The sequence below is a fragment of the Polyodon spathula genome, chromosome 15, assembly GCF_017654505.1.
Source record: "Polyodon spathula isolate WHYD16114869_AA chromosome 15, ASM1765450v1, whole genome shotgun sequence".
NCBI lineage: Eukaryota > Metazoa > Chordata > Actinopteri > Acipenseriformes > Polyodontidae > Polyodon > Polyodon spathula.
In genome coordinates, this window is record NC_054548.1 from 14,373,774 (window position 1) to 14,390,892 (window position 17,119).

Consider the following 17,119-nt stretch of genomic DNA (forward strand, 5'->3'; position numbering starts at 1 on the left):
CTGTTTAACTTGGAAATCAGAGCCCTTTGTGGTCATTCATTCTCATGCCTCTCAGAAATTCAATAAAGACGAGACAAAATAACATGGAATTTAATTCTTGGCACCAGATACTGTCACGGTATATTGTTCCTTAGTAACAGCATGTGACTGGGAGGATCATACAACTGTGTACATGCTTTTTTATATTTTGGCACCAAGCAGCTCTGTGTTAATTGATAAGGGACCCATCACTCACAAAGGACAACATTCCATGTGATATTTTTTTCCCTTTATAAAATAGGAGTAAATCATAAGAAGTACAGTAGAGTCTGCAGACATGAGAGAGAGACGAAACACACTCCAATACATGTAGTATTAGAAGCTTGGAATCCATGACAGAAACTATGGAAGGAATGTAAAGCCAATGTATTCTCCATAAAAAATATATAAAATACATACTGTAATATTATATTGTAATCATTTGTTCTGGATTTAAGGATTGGGGTGTTTCCAGAGAGAGTCCCTGATGTGTGCAGTAATCTCTCATCAATTAAAGAGAAAATAGGCTGCAATTAAAAAAATTTTTCCCTTTGCCTTGTTATGATATTTGCAATTACATCGAGCTGTTCTGGGTTCTGTTGATCCAGCGTGCACTTATCTGTTTTTCTCTACAGTAAATACCTGTTTATGATCTTTGCTGGAAATTATTCCCAGCAAAGAACTTCCCCTCTTCTATTCGATCATGTTACAAAACAGCCCTTTAACGTGATTGACCCTACCTGCCTATTCCCTCAGTGCTGTCGAGTAGGTTGGGCCAGCGCAGGTGAATCATCACAATGTCACATGGTTTGACTGGAGCGAGGTAGTCAGTTCAGTGCCAGGCAGCTAGAATTCTCTAGACAAAACCAGGTAAAGACAGATATAGATATGATTAAAGGAACCTAGATCCACTAACAGTGATTATTAAAAGACAAGGGGCAGATGATACAATAAATACAATCTGAAGCAACTTAAAAACAAACAGTGCAAACCTGTTAGGACAACCAATTTCATGCACTGAACTTGAGTCAGATTTATGTTTTACAATTACTGCACACAGTCATTTATTAGGCATTTCACTTGACCTAAATGGTGTCTTTACAGCTAAAACTACCTTATAAAAATTTACCAGGTCATCTTTCTTTTTCCATTGTATTTTTTTCAGGGTATTTTTACAGTTTTATAATGCTTTCCCAAGTTTATATCAATCATTTACCAGATACACTTTGCTATGCTTTTACTACGGGAAGCTTTTAGAAGTTTTTTTAAACATGCCATTTCATGTTTCTTTTAGATTGGTTTTAATAAACCACCACACGTTCGCTATAAATGCTGTTTCAGTCTCTGTGCATGGTCCTTGGTACCAAGTGTTTTGTATTGCAATAGTAATGCCTGATACTATTGTACTTTATATGCATATCCATAATAGTGTTACACTAACAATTTATGTTAAACTTGTGCTTACATTTTTTACCAGCAGATGGCAGTGCTTCCACATATATTATGCTACCAGACACTATCTACAGTGGCAGCATGGTAAGTGTTTGACATATACAGTAATTGAAAGAGAGCAAAACTCCTGACTATTTCTCATTCCCCCAAAACATTCCCCTGGAGAAAAGTCTCCCAACCAACATTTAATTTCTGAAATATGTTTTCATCCAGCATGACCTGCTATTGTAACACATCTTTTTTCTATCGTAAAATGCCACCTGTCCACTCACTGCTCTTCTGACCATAGTACATTACATTGTTTGACAACTTTGAATGACTTTTCCAATCTGTGATTTCTAAAGATCCTTTCACCTGGTTTAGATTTAATAAAACAATATATTAATGCATTTGTTTTAAAATGACTTGGAAAAGCTTTACTACTACTTCAAACAAACAAGACAAAGCAATCTGTTTTGTTTTTTGTTTATTTAACTGGAAATCAACTTCATAGATTTTTTTTCTACAGAATCAGTAAGCAACTACAGTAGAACACCCTTCATCTCAACAGCTCTAAAGACAGAATACATAGATACAGGCATTTGCATAAACAGGAGTTTAGGCCTCATCACATGTGATACTGGGGGAAGGGGTGATTCAGTTGAGACAAATGGGGTTTTACTGTATAATAGTATTTTAGGACAATTCAGTAACAATAAAAACGATTGAATAATACAAAACAAAAAGTCATACTACCAGAGTAACTTGTTAGTCAATGCTTACAGATTTGCACAACATTTAACAGAAAAAATAGCAGTTATATTTCTTGAAGTTAAATAGAAATATATTGAACATCCTCCAGGGTGAAACAAGTATTAAAAATGTTTTTTTATATTATTTATAAAATCCTTAGCTTTGTGGCATTAACGGATGTTCAAGAAGTAGAACGTTTGTTTAATCGTACAGTCAAAATTTCCAAGTGCAGCTACTTACTCTAAAACATTATGAGCACTATTTTTTTTCAAAAAGTAAAGACACACCTAATTCAGTACGTGTACAAAAATAAACAACTCAGCAGTTTCATTGAATGACTTGTGAATAGTATTAGTCTCTTATTTGTTTTAGCATTGGAAATGGTGTTTCTGGAGATTTTAAGACTGTACAGTTATTGCAAGGTTCCCGTAGTAAAGCTTCCAACTAATGTAAATCAATTTAGGCACTACAGGTTGAAAGACATGCCAGAGCATGTTACATATAAGCAGTGGCTATAGGTATCAAACTCAGGTATGTCTGTTCATAGTATAACCTGCAATAGGAAAGCTCTATGCAGTATTTATATCCTTGCAATAACAATGTGAATTTTCACATATCTAAACTCTGCCCTGGAGAACCATCCAGTTGAAGGATGATGGAGAAGTTCAGTCTGCTTGCCTATCTGTCCCCAGCCCAGTGCCAATATTGTTTCATATAATGTCTAATGATTTTGTGATGTGACCTACTAATAACTAAGAACACTCAAATTCATTTCACGTGTGACCTAAGCTATCTTTTTGATAAGTTTTGAAAAAAGCTGTTTGAAGTATGCACAATCATAAAGCACTGGTCGCGGTAAAATGTCAAGTGTTGTGATGTTAATAACACAACAAATATTCACTATCTCCACTAGTATATCTATTTTGCTGTTGTTCTGTTGTGTTTTATACAACTGTAGTAGTGAGCAAGGAACAACTGTGTATCGATTGAGAACATCCCTTTTAATCAATGCATTTATTGTCAATCCAGTTGCATTATGAGAATAATGGTAAATACGGGGTAAAACTAGAAGACGCTAAGTCAAGTAGGCAAACATTTCAACTAATGCCTTCATCAGTATTATCGTAATATTTATGAAGACATTAGCTGCATTACTTTATTAGTATTCAGTAGAGCTGATAATAGAGTGTTTGGATGATATGCGGACAGTTGGATTAGATTGACGGTAAGCTCCATGGTCTGCATCTTACAGGAGATCTTCAAATCTACATTCAACAAATTCTGGAAAATGATAAAAAACAAAAACAAAAAAACATCTGGTTATTTGTTAGTAATCTCAATAAGCATAATTTTAACACTTCAATAACAATGTGATAATCTTGATCTATATGCATTCAATTTGGTCTAAAGAGCCAGCTGTAGCGAGTAATGTGGAACACTACATATAGTTTGTATGTAAAATACTGGCAATAGAAGGTTAATACGGGTCAGATATACAAATAGATTTCAAATCTAATTACTTGTAGAGAAGAAATCCTTTCAATCGTCCTGGAAGCTCTAACCTGGAAACTTTGTGAAGTCGTGATCGACCCAAATGTTTCCGTATGCAAAGTCGACAAAGCTGCGTCAGAGCAGCAGGACCTGAGGAAAACAAATAAGGTCAACAGATGCACCCTGTAGTTACAATAAGTAATGTATGATATGGGGCTTCTTAGCTATATTTGTTCATTTAAAAGTGATGTCAAGGCTTTGTACACCTATTCAGTGGTACTTCACTGATGTCATAAACTAGGGGAGTGTATATTGTTTTCCATTGGGTATTATAATGGACTGATTTGTATTCTAAAATAAATTATTGAAGGGCATGGCATCTTTAGCACATAATCACCATCTTGGCCTGGATAATATATCCATTTGCTTGAATATATATGCAAATGCATTATATTGGCACACAATCCACACGTACAGTATATATGGTATAATGCAATTAAAACAAGATCACACACCACACTGAAGAAAATCTGGTAAGTATGGAATTTTAAATGTTTTGATGAAAAATACTGTAAGTTTGACTATAGACTAACAAGCTATACCTTGGCTGAATCAAAGGTGTCACTTCTACCAGTAAACTAACTCAGTGTTCAAATGAACTACTTGATAAGCAGAAAAGGAAAGCCAAGAGAAAAAAAAGAAAAAAAACTGTTCTTTTCAGCTTCCATTGTTGCAATTGTTGCCACATTTTCTAGAACAATCTGTAATGAGGAACAACAATATAAAATAGAACCTCTTCACTATTTCTTGACTAAATACAAGTAAAAAGGAAACATCTGTATCAGCTACTTAAAAATAATATATCCAATTTAATATTAAAAAGAAAACTGAATAACACTGACACCTGGAGGTCACAAAAAAGAGCACACCGTAGTCTCTATTTCTTCAAGAATGTTCTATCCACAGTAGCACATAATTATATCACAGCACGGCTTCTTTAAAGGAGATACCTTCTCGTTGTAAAAGCGCTCTTTCCATCGTGCTGTTTGGGGCAGCGAGTTCCACCGGCCTCTTCCCTTCAACATTTCTGCATTTCACATCCGCCCCGTAATCTATTAGCAACTCCACTACTTTTGTGCTTGTTTTTCTGGCTGCTGCGTGAAGAGGAGTGTCCTGCAATCTGCCCAGGTCCACATTGGCTCCTGTTAAGGTGCAAAACGGCATCTTTACACAGTATAGTAGCATTTCACAGTACCCTGGTATTCTGTGAAAACACATCCAGCGTCCCTCTCTGAGCACAGTTTTGATACATATTTCATTAGTACCAGCATTCGGTTTGTGGTTTAGCCTCTGTATTCATTCATGCTTTTCACATTAAGCAAAACACTTGGCAACAAGACCCTGGCCTATGTTATGCTTTATTGGCACTGATGTTAATATGCACTCTAATGCACCTGGAACTCATATAGTTTAGTATGTTGATCACTGACCGTGCTCTCTATAATATAAATCAATACTAACTGCTGATTTGCTGTTTTATATATTATTGCTCTGGAATAATGCATGCAGGTGATGCAGTGGGTTTTTTTTGTGTTTTAATTATTTTCAAGAAAACATGCACTTACCTAACTCTAGAAGCTTCTTCACACAGTCTGTTTTCTGACAGGTACAGGCCACATAAAGTGGGGTTCCAAGGTGGGGAGCTTCTTGGTCTATATTTACCCCATTAGCAAGCAGAATCTCCATGCATTCTCTATGACCTAGTCAAAAACACATTCATTCGTTAAAAATATGATTAAGAGGGCACAAAAACATGTCAATAAAGAGATCTGTGGTAAATTCATGATAGTGATGTCTGACTACAGTATTGCAATATCATTCCCAGAGAATTTCTTTATTGTTATGCTGTCTACAGACATTGCATTTTTTGTATTGTATTGTATGGGTTGGTTGCCCTGCCCATAACCCCAGGGATGCTCAAAGCACCATTAACACTTCACACAGGCCAGGCCCCAGAGCCACGCCACAGCAGGGCGTTACCCTATCTCTCAGCAGTGTATGAATGTGTCTCAGCCCTGTTAGGGATGTATGGAGTTGCTTGTGTGTGTTTATTTTCCTATTGTGTGGAAGGCAGGTTATCACACCCCTTGGTATGCCTGTAAATTGCTGTGAATCAGTTGAAACACAAACACAGAAATGTAAAAAAAAAAAAAAAAAAGAAACTCCTCCTGTTTTTATGAAACTGGATGTGGAGTGAGCTTGTGTAAATAAAGACGGTCTGTTGTTCAAGATTCATGAATACAGTTTTTGGGGCTTATGACTATTTACATTTAATTTACAACTGCAGTTAATGCAATGTTGATTTTAGGTGTAAATCACTACAACTTAATGACATCTTTGATTGCTGATGTAATGAAATGTAAACACCACTCCTTAGCCTTCTTTAGCAGATTATTAAAAAGTACAGATAACGCTGATAGCAAAATCATCTCTGCACTTGGGATGTTTACTAAGCTTTGACAAATTATTTGAAATATGTTTGGTTAAGGTATGAAATAGGATTTTTGTTTACACTGATTTTTTATTTTTTTAAATACAAAAGTTATGTCTATGTTTGCCTTTAATTTAATTTGATGTATTTGTTATTTTTGAATGTAGAAAAAGCCCTTTACAGATACCAAATTGTATCACAAGATGGCAGGTAAAACTATGCCGACATGAAAACCACAACACAATCTTTGCAAATGCCAAGAGACAAACAATTCTGATCTGGATTTATTTGAAAATTCCACAAAAGGAGAATTTATCGATTGATTACTTAAAATTGGTCAGCCCCATCCTTCAAGCACCAAATTGTTCTCCAAATTCTGGGGAGTCAGGTTAATGAATAAAGCTACAGTGAATTAGAGCAGATACTGAAAAGCACATTACTGTTTTCAACCTCCCCTCTGTAACAGCAAGGTGCTAATCAAGCTAAGGGAAAAACCAATGCTTCCTGTCTCTACACGTAAATAATATTCATGTGAAAGCTTGCCATTTCTCTACCTAGTGTTGTAAAATAACAACATTTTCCATTACTGATAATCGGTAGAGAAATATCATGATAACCAACTAAATTATATAAGAACATATGTAGATATTTACTTAATTAAACAAAATGTATTAAATACAATCCAGAATTATTTTACAGTGTAGTACCAGTATACCTATTTAATTATTCATAGTGGTATTCCAAGCAGATAAATAATTTAAAACAAAGATCAATAATTTTATACCCTAAACCAAATCGTGACTTATTTTTAATGTACTAAGCTTTGTCAATTTATTATTTTTTGTAATATTATTATTATTATTATTTTTTCAGTCATATCTATCTTCATGAAGCTTGGTGAAGACAAAAAAAACTGTCTAGTGCATTTTTAATCTACAGGAGGAAAATCAGGCTGCCTGTTGTGAAACGGAGAAGTAATCATTTTATTTTTTTATTTTTAAATTGTACCCTGGCACAATAGGTGAGCGTCGGTAGCAAACTCAACAGTGGTCCTCACAGCTGCGAGTACTAACTTTTTTTTTCTAGAACTTGCTGCAGCCAGCCCCACTTCATGCTACCTAACCCTATATGTATTTGTCAGAGTGCACAAGTGCATCCAGCTAAAGTTAGTGTTTTACCTCTCTTTGTTGCTTCATGTACTGGGGAAGGAAGCTGGCATTCAGGCTGGGATCTGGCTCCGTACTCCAGTAAAACATTCACACAGGCAGCACTGCCGCTACAGCAGGCATTGTACAAAGGAGTGATGCCTTCAACTGTGACTGAATTTACCTGGGAAGAGCCACAAAAAAAAAAGCAATATGCAATCTGACATGTATATAATGACAAAAAATGGGAAAATCCCCTGGTTCGCAATATATGAATATTTCTGGGGTCACGCAACATGGCACGTGATCCACTTGAATTATTCAAGCTGTGTCAGAGTTACTATTCAACATTGTCTTAAAAAAAACAAACGTTTGTCTAATAAGTTTCTTTTTACTGTTTCTGTATCTTATTATTGAGTGAATATGGATACAATCCATAATAATAATAAAACAGTCAACGTTGGTCTTTTGTCCCATTTAACTTGCAAAAGGACAATAACTATAGTAAGCTGAGCTGGAAGCAGCTGGTGCACCAAGTCAAGGAAATACATAGGATTTTTCTGTTGACTTACATTAGCCCCATTTTCCAATAAAACCTTTGCACAGGCAACATGGCCTCCCAAGCAGGCTTCGTGAAGAGGAGAGACTCTATCTATGGTGGTGATGTTCAAATTAAAACCCTAAAAAAAAAAAAAAGTCACAATTGAAAACTAATCAGGGACTGCCCCCTAGATCGTTACTTACATGTTCAGCAGCTCTGAATAGTACTCTGTTTTGCAACGGGAATTTGTTTTTAATGAACTTGCATTACTCAAGAACTGCAGTATCCTTTCATTGAAGGATTGCATTCTCACTTTGAAAGTATTCTTCAAATACAGCAGAACCTGTCATATCCACTCATGCAAGATACAATACCCTCTATTAACAGATGGACCAAAAGCTTAACAGGACACAATGGATTCAGCCGCAAAAAAAAAAAAAAAAAAAAAAAAACATGTTCAATAAAAGAAAACAAGAAAGCAACAAATTGGAATTGATATTTTAGAGACAATGACTGTTGTGATTGTTCAACTGCTTTCATTAGAATCCAATTTAATGGACAGTGACTTCTGTTTTAGTAGACTGTTGTCACTGTGAGAAGCAATTTCGGCAGAATACTCCCAATTGCATCAATGAAGTGTTGGAATTGGTGAAAACAGAACTGGAATTGGAATCGGGGAGAGTCACGGCCCAAGCTGTTACCGGCAGGAGAGAGACCCAGAGACACAAAGCTGCAGTTTAAGTGCATATGCACATGTTTATTTAACAAAATAAACTCAAAAACAGGAACAAAATATAAACACAGCACGAGGGTCAATAAAAGATTCAAACGAATAAATCACTTGTAGGGTGGGCATTAACTTTCATTACCATTGAAAACCAATACAAAGAACACAGCACAACCCCCCACCCCTGTGATTGCTGGCAGGGACAGATTTAACCTCATCCCTGCCAACATTCAATCCCACACACACTATTTACAGCAGCGGGGCTTCTGCCCTGCCACAGGAAAATGGAATTGGAATTGAAAAACATGAATGGTTTTAGAAACACCGGTGTGATTGACATTATTAATGTATAATGCCCTGAGGTTAATAAAGCAATTACAATATAACGACTCCCTCTGAGATATATTTTTACAAACCTGATGGACCCGTTACCAGTTAAATCAGACATGACAGGTTGTGCTCTACATCAAATACAGCTAGAGTTGCTGCATGATTTTGTCACAGAAAGTAAATTAGTAATCACTTTTAAGAAACATTTAAGCAGCTGGATTCATAATGGTGTCCCCATCTGTACACACCCAAGCTAGTTAAAATTAGCTATGGACTGTTATGATAAAAAAAAAATAAAAAAAAAATCTTTCTTTAACGTGACCTGAACTCAAACCCATACCTGTGCAATCAGGGTCTTGAGTGATAAAAGTCTGCCATGAAATGCAGCCTCATGAAGTGGGGATCTGTCTGCCCAGGAGCCTGCAAAGCAGAAAATACAGTGTGTGTCTGTGACTGTGTGGAGGACAAACGTGTCAGAGGCTATTCTGGAAACAGGTTAGCTTAACAAGACTCCTTTAACTACAACCAAGCTGCATAACCTACAACCGTTAGTATTGCATACTATAGTGTTCCTACTACCTTAACCCCCTTTAATTGTTACTAATTTGGACCAATAACAAGAATACTGCACCTTGTATGACTCTTAACTATGGTAAATACTAGAAGACCCTGACTGATCCATTTACAGCCTTTTCATGTTTCTGTCAATGGGCTGGTGAATCTCTTAAAAACTGTCGACCAAATTAGGTGTTTGAAACAGAAATGATGAAACCATAAAGGTAGAATTTACATTTTTAAACACTGCATCAATATGGCTCTTATATCGCTGTGCGACAGTTTTTAATAGCCAGCTCATTACTACTTACTGTTCCTCTTTCCAGGTAATTCCTGGGCCACAAATAACCTGCTCCCCAACTTATTTGACTCTCTCACCACTCCGACTGGCTTTGAAAACCTCAGAGGCCTTCCGTAAAGAAGTCACCTCTCTGCAAGCCTTTACCAAAGAAGTCGTCCTCTCAACCACACTGCTGTTTGTCTGCTTCAACAATGGTCTTACCTTTTAAAATGTTTTAGACAAAAGCACTCAAATGCGACATCTCGACGACAAGTCTGTGTTTATCAATGTCAGTGCTTGTACAGCAGAGGTGTGTCATTAATGAGCCAGGACAGAAACACAAATTCACAACGATGTGTAAAAAGAACCAAAAAAAAACCCACAAATGCCAGAAACATGATACAACAACTTTAAGTACACAGCCTGTTGTAAAAAATAAATAAATAAATTTAAAAAAAGGCGCTGAAGTTCCCTTCACTTTTGTTTACTAGTACAGTACTTGCTTTTTGTAAAGACACTTGAAGTCAGAAGTTATACTGTAATGAGCTTTTATGACTGCCACATCATAGCTCTTGCATGGGACAGCAAATTGCAGATACACAGCAAGTTTGTGGTGTATAAACAACAGTAACACAAAACACTGTGGAAGGTTAAATAAACAAACACAAACCCTATTCAGTAACCTCAAGACTAGCATTGCTGTGTCTTTAAGGAACTTGCAAACAGTCTTCAATGTCCTGGTGAGCGTTATACACTTTGATAACAGACGTGATTGCATTTCACTACTGCTGCTCAAACAAAAAAGTGTTCAGAAGCCAGAAAACGGTGTTACTTATTTGGTTCAATACCACGTACGTTTTGAGTGATACTAAAAAAAAAAAATATATATACTGTTTGTGTTGTTTGAAAATCATGTTCTTACTATTAATGCAAAGTTCACTATGCACTACAGCATTAACCAAGCAGTCCAAATGAAATAATAAACAGGATTTAAAGTTTAGCCTAGATTGCAAAAAACTATTTTATTATATTAAGAATATCTATTCCCACCAGCTGCATGAAAGTAGAAGCTGGTATTAGCTGTCTCCTGCAAGCAGCACACTGGTAAATTTCTGTGACGCTGCACGTTATCTTCATTTTCAAGGACTACAGCAAATAAGGCTGTTTGCTGTAAGCGGATTCCTGTCACGGTAAACAGAAAATGAGGAACAAAGACTGCAATTAACAGGCAAACCAACATCTGGAGGAGAAAAAGAAACGGCACTTACCACTCATTAAAGTGTTACAAATATACCCTCCATATATGTGATGATGGTTGGCCCAGTATTCCTTTGAGAGTGTGATTTCTGTGAGCATTTCTGATGTTTCCCAGCAAAGCATTTTGAACTGATCCACGGCCAATTTGACTTGAAATGCCTTTATAGTGGGTCCTCTTATCCACTATATCTCACTCCACGACTGACCCGCCTCCAAAAGCTGTCTTAGACTACGAGCTGCTTTGAGGAGGATTTTCAATTTGACCTTTCACATGGACACTAAAAAAACAACTACAGTATGCTTTAATTTAGTCAGTTACGAAACTGCATTGCACAGTGTGTAATCAATAAAAGGTACATCTACCTAGGCAGGTGCTTTTTAAATTTGCAGTATGTCAAACTGGCACCTCTGTGTGCTACACCCCAGCTTCAACCAATTATATAAAAGCTAATTCCAAAAAGTATGTTTTCAATTTTACAAAGAATCCATAGTTTCAGCCTGCCTAGTGTCAACTGGAATAGAGTTCCACAAACGAGGAGCACGGCAGCAAAAAGCTCTTCTGATTGAAGATGATTTTTTGGAACAACTAAAAGTTTTTTATTTTCTAAACCCCCCCCAAAAATTGAAATGGGCACTCTCAGAAGACAGTTTAAATGTAATGTCAGGTTTACAAACTTGTTGGAGAAAACTGGTCTGACAACTTTTCTGAAGAGAACCAGGTAAACTCGTTATTCAAACTAAGGGATTAGGGCAGACATGAGCATCGGGGGAAGGGTCGGGGTTTTAGTCTCTAACTAAAATCTGATCATTTTTAATTATTCAGCATCACGTTAACAGTGATGTCTTGTTAAACCAATATTATATATATATGGTATGTTTAACATAGCTTTAACAAAGCTGTTTATAAAGGTGGTTTATTTACAACTGTTCTGTTGGCATTTACTTTAGTTTAACTGGAAACCCTATTAAACAAAAAAACTGTTTAAAACTGAAAACTAAGCTTCTGCAGTAATGTGATTTAAAAATATTGTTAAGGACTAAGCAATTAGTGTGTTATGCTGCAAGGTCACACACTTTTTTTTGTTTGTTTTGTTTTACTTAAATAGTTGATTATTTTTAAAGTAATAGTTTAGTTAATCTAGTTTCAGGAGAAACGCAGCATGTTTTAGAACTTATCTTCATAAAAGCATAGCAAAGTGTAATAACGCATAGTGAAAGCATTGTAAAGCACAGAGAGGTATGGTAAAGCAAATAAAAAAGCATGGCAAACTATGCTACATGCACAGTATAAACAACAGGAAAACTGCAAGATTTGCAGTGGTGAATAGGTGGTGTACTCCACTCCAGCAGGACCCCTCATATATTAAATATATTTAATGCTTAGATAATTTAAACTCTCTTGACTTAACCTCCAAAGCTATTTGAAGAACTCAGAGATAGGTAGTGGATAATTAAACACACATGAGGAAAGCAATGGTCCTGCTGAGATGCTCTCATACTAAAGGCACTAGGCTATGTAAGTGGAATATTATAGCTAATAAATAAATAAACAGATAGGCAAAGCAGTTAATTAATAAATACCTGACTGACCAACTTTACCATTAAGCTTTTAATATGCTATGGTTTTATTTCTTTAGTTTTCTTATTGAATGGTGTCACTCCGTTGAGCTTTCCTAGCCTTGAGGTCAACAGCCTAAAAGGAGATTACATACGTCCCCTGAGGAAAAACACATCTGTGGCTGTATATGCCCAGGCCATAGAGTTAGTCTGGGATGCAGACCGTATCAGGTTTAGCAGGCACCATACCCACCTCCAGAAATTAATTAGTTCAAACCATGATTTCCACCTAGCATTGCCACGAGTATGGAGGTATACTTCATCATGCACCTGATCAGAACCATCACGATTGGGAGGGGAGAAGGTGGGGTGTGTGAAGCATTTACAAAAGGAAAACTCTCAGGACACTGCCAGCACTGCATTTACTATCTCCCTTAGCAATTGTAATTGGAAGCCCCAACCTACAAATCAATGCCCAATTGCTTTTGTGTATGGTACTAGAAACTGCTACAGTAGGACAGAGAAGTATCACAAATAGACAGCATAGATTACACACTGATTAATCATGATTAAAAGGGGAAAATATTCTTAAACTAGGTGATCCTTTTAACTGTCTCCTTCTAGAGGCCATTTTTAACAAACAGACTAAGATTAATTAACTGTTTAAAACACTGCTGCACTTAGATTATCTTTTTTTTCAGCACAAGAGGATTAATTTGATCTTATTGCAGCAGTATACTGAGCAAAAAAAAAATCATTCCTGTAATATCATTTAAACAACTTACCCCCTTGAAATGGATGGCAGATGTAATTCCCGTACAGGTCATATCTAGCATTCCAAGATAAAGCAGAGGTTCCTGTTATATCAGTTCTCCTTTTTATAAAACAATCCAAGACTGGAGTAAAATCTTCAGACATGGTGCCTTGCTTTCAAGGAGGGATCTATTTTTAATTGCTGCTTTTACCAGAGTGCAACAAAACATCATGTGACAGCTGAATGTTCTCCTAGCTTTTAAGGAGACATCTGGCAAACACCTTACAGTACTGTAAATGAAGCTTGTACCATAACAGACCTGAAGTTTCTAACATGACAACCACACTCACAGGCTGACAGCAACACAGTATTAAAAACTAATGAGCATATACAGGAGGTCCTCATAATCTCAAACTGCATTATACTACAGGGAGAATCTTTGTAAAGATATGCACAGTAGAATAAACAGTATGTCAAAATCTAAATGTGTATAAAATCAAGTTTATCAGATCATAACCAAATGCCACAAGGTCTAGAACATCACATTTCATATATTATAAATCCACGTCTCCAGTATTTCCCTGACACTATGACATATTCACAGACCTTCATGTTCAGCATACATGTTTTTTTTTTCTGCGTCCAGAGTTCGATTTAAAACCTTAGAATTGGATGCTCATTAGGTAGCTCCCACCATGGTCTTCAGTTGGACTAATCCAGTTCTGCCAGTGCGTCAGAGCGTGAGAGTGTGACACATGTTCAATGCATAACTGTCCAATAAACAACCTGTTTATATAGTCCTTTGGCCATTTTTTATGAAGCTGTGGTGAAAAGACAATTCACTACAGTCCAGTGTAACTGGCTGGATGGGGCATCATATGATGGGTGACAAGACTATGGGAACTAACACTTTGGGCCATGGCCTCTACCCCAGCACATGATATAAACAGTTCCTTCAAGCAACCTGCTTTTCAACTGCTGTACAAGCTACTGTTCACAACAGATCTGCAATGATCTACAAAACGATCCACATTTATAAAAGACCAGTAGTATAACAACATGTACCGTCCAATGGAGATATCATGTGTTCGTATGTATTTACTTATTTATGTATTTGTTTACTTCTTGTTTTTTTTAGCCTGTTCCAAATATTGGTAATTAAATATCAAGTAAATATTAAGTAACCAGGTCACCTTGTTAATGAAATGCTGAATATTTTAAGTTTTGCAAATGCACAAGTACAGGCACTTATTAGAAATCCAACATGACTTTCTATACCAGTGATCCAACAAACAAATACTGCATATTTAACAAAACCATAAGAGGTATCCCAAAATTATGCAAAAAAAAAAAAAAATAGAAAAACATCGTCAAATATGAATTTATGTTATCTTACTACAATGTTAAATAAATAATAATAAATAAAACCACATAGTTTAGGAAAATAATAACTCCTCCTTAAATAAACTAAACTGCTGTGAATTTAAACAAGCAAGTCTGTTCTACCTAAAATGGAAAAATCAAGAATTACTTGTCAGTGTACATTTGTTTGCTGCCTATAAAGTTTCTGCCTTTACTTAAAGTTTAATTATTTACCCAGAACCCCCCTCCCCTCTCCCATATGAAGCATTAGACATATTTTTACAGAGGAATCTCATCTGAAGATTGTTAAAATACTATTTAAAGCGTATACACTAATATTAATGACCTAGTATCCAGCTTCAATTGTAAGCTATGCTGCTAAATAATATTCTATTTTTACCTGGAGTTACTCCATAAATCTCTTCAGCAATTCTCGCAGCCTCCTTTCTGTTTCCTTGGACGATGTAAAATTGAGTCAGCAAAGCAAGGCAAATCTTGATAAACAGCTTAAAACAAAACAAAGTAAAGATAGCAACATAAATATTGTTAAAAGCAGCCAGTATAGAAGTATCCTCCATTTTGTTTAGAGCTGATATTAAACTAGCTCTGCAATGATTTGCTAGACTATTCTTGGAATCACATGACTTCTATTTTAAATCCTGCTACAGTTGGCGCGGCTCTCCGTTGCGAAGAATATAATTAGTTCATACAATTTTAAATGTATTACAAACCGTTTAGGTTGTAGATTGTGACTAAGCAGGTGGTGATATTAAAAGCTCACTGGATATGTTTAGCTAACATAAAATAATGTTTAACAGAAAATACCAGTACTAAGAAGAAAGCACTGGGGAACAACAGTTTTCACAAACAACTAATACCAAATATCTATTAACTAAACAGACAAAAACTGTTTTATTTAGCTTACAAACAGGCTTTTCACTAAAATGGATAATTTCTGATGCACAGTTATGGTAGACTTACAGAGACTTTGTGAAACTTAATGGTCTGTTTTCAGACAGGACATCGAAAATGTCTATAAAGTAAATTATCGGTATTTAATATTGGAGGAAGTTAAAGCTGTTCATTATCCAGGCTCTCTAAACCTTTTATTACTGTTTTCTTGTGCTACTTCCACTTTTTTTTTATGTGAGTAAAACAGACCAAGATGTTCTAGTTGGCTCATTTTTGTTTTGCTTTGTGCAACACCTCAATAAAGGAGAAAGGCATATTTTGACTGAATCATTTCAACTTCAAGACAAATGGATATTTGATTAAAACGCTGTACAGATCACAGGTTAACGTGAAAGGCGCGGTAGACTTTGCCTGAGCAATCTCCATAACACTGAAAATATGAAGTTTGCATCAGTATTCTGAACGGCTGAATAAGCAGCCTCTGCATTAAAAACAAGTCTCCATTTACAGTGATGCTTAAATATTAAAATGAAGTGCGAAACAATGGACTTTGGTTACAAACATTTATAATACAAGCATTACATCAAACAATACATTAGGAGAATCTGATCCCTTTTGTAGATTCACATAATATAGTTTGCTTTTATTCAACATATATTACATAAACCTTACATTTTCCATACAATTAATATGGTTGTGGAGCAGGAAAGATATAATGTTCAAACATCACCTCAAAAATAAAATTAAAACATCAAACAAACAGCTGCAGTATGCAGAAATAAATATATTCATCAACATTAATGATTATTTTGTTAATTGACCATTTACATGCAGGCATAAATACATTATTTGATGATATACCTGCATTTACTAATACGCGTCAGTAAAAAGGTTAACCGGTAAATGTCCAAAAAGCAATCTATTTCTTCAAAATTTCAGACATTTATGCAATATATAATAAAGCCCTATTTGGACTGCTAGATAATAAGTTATACAAACAGTACCTGTCAAGCAAGCTTTCAAAGTTTCAACAGTATTGTGTTTCATCAGTCTTCCATTCCAAAATCAGTTACAGCACTGCCATACATGCTCAGCACCACAGTGTGGTAAACCCTCCAGATCTCACTGTGCAGCTGCTCTGCCCCTCTCATAATTCAACCACAGCTAACCGGCAACTTTTCAAAAAAGACAGAAAAAAGTTAAATTGAAAAAAATACCTGATTAGTGGGCATATTCCTATCTAGTTATTCCTATCTAGAACTGAGATTTTATTTTAACCTAGTGTAGTCACGGATCTATGCATCATGTTGAAAAATGAAAATACATATTTCTTTCTAAACTGAACATCTGAGCAAATATTGCAACCGCAAAACGAATGTAAGTGCACAAGGCTCTCGATTATAACGCTCCTACAGCACGTCTGCCAATTCCCTATACCGGTGATTCATGCAATATTTCTACAGTAAATACAGTGCCAGTGTTCAAACTATAAACAAACTTCTGTTTCTGTCTCTC

The 17,119-nt window shown here is 35.8% G+C and overlaps 1 protein-coding gene across 8 annotated transcripts; it reads right to left on the minus strand.

The window, feature by feature from the left end:
* Positions 1-1,925: 1,925 nt before the first annotated feature.
* Positions 1,926-17,119, minus strand: LOC121328046 (ankyrin repeat and SOCS box protein 11-like). Of its 8 annotated transcripts, XM_041272509.1 has the most exons (9): positions 16,609-17,119; positions 15,093-15,198; positions 13,362-13,405; positions 7,902-8,009; positions 7,363-7,513; positions 5,319-5,453; positions 4,704-4,895; positions 3,723-3,843; positions 1,926-3,483 (listed from the first exon to the last, which is right to left on the minus strand). In XM_041272509.1, the coding sequence occupies exons 3-9, from the start codon at positions 13,401-13,403 to the stop codon at positions 3,474-3,476; spliced, it is 759 nt and encodes a 252-aa protein (XP_041128443.1). In that variant the 5' UTR covers positions 13,404-13,405; positions 15,093-15,198; positions 16,609-17,119; the 3' UTR covers positions 1,926-3,473. The 8 variants fall into 8 exon arrangements, with proteins under 8 accessions (XP_041128443.1, XP_041128439.1, XP_041128435.1 ...); XM_041272505.1 differs by lacking the exons at positions 13,362-13,405; positions 16,609-17,119 and adding an exon at positions 9,268-9,347 and having other exon boundaries at positions 3,765-3,843; positions 15,093-15,297; XM_041272501.1 differs by lacking the exons at positions 13,362-13,405; positions 16,609-17,119 and adding an exon at positions 9,268-9,347 and having other exon boundaries at positions 15,093-15,297.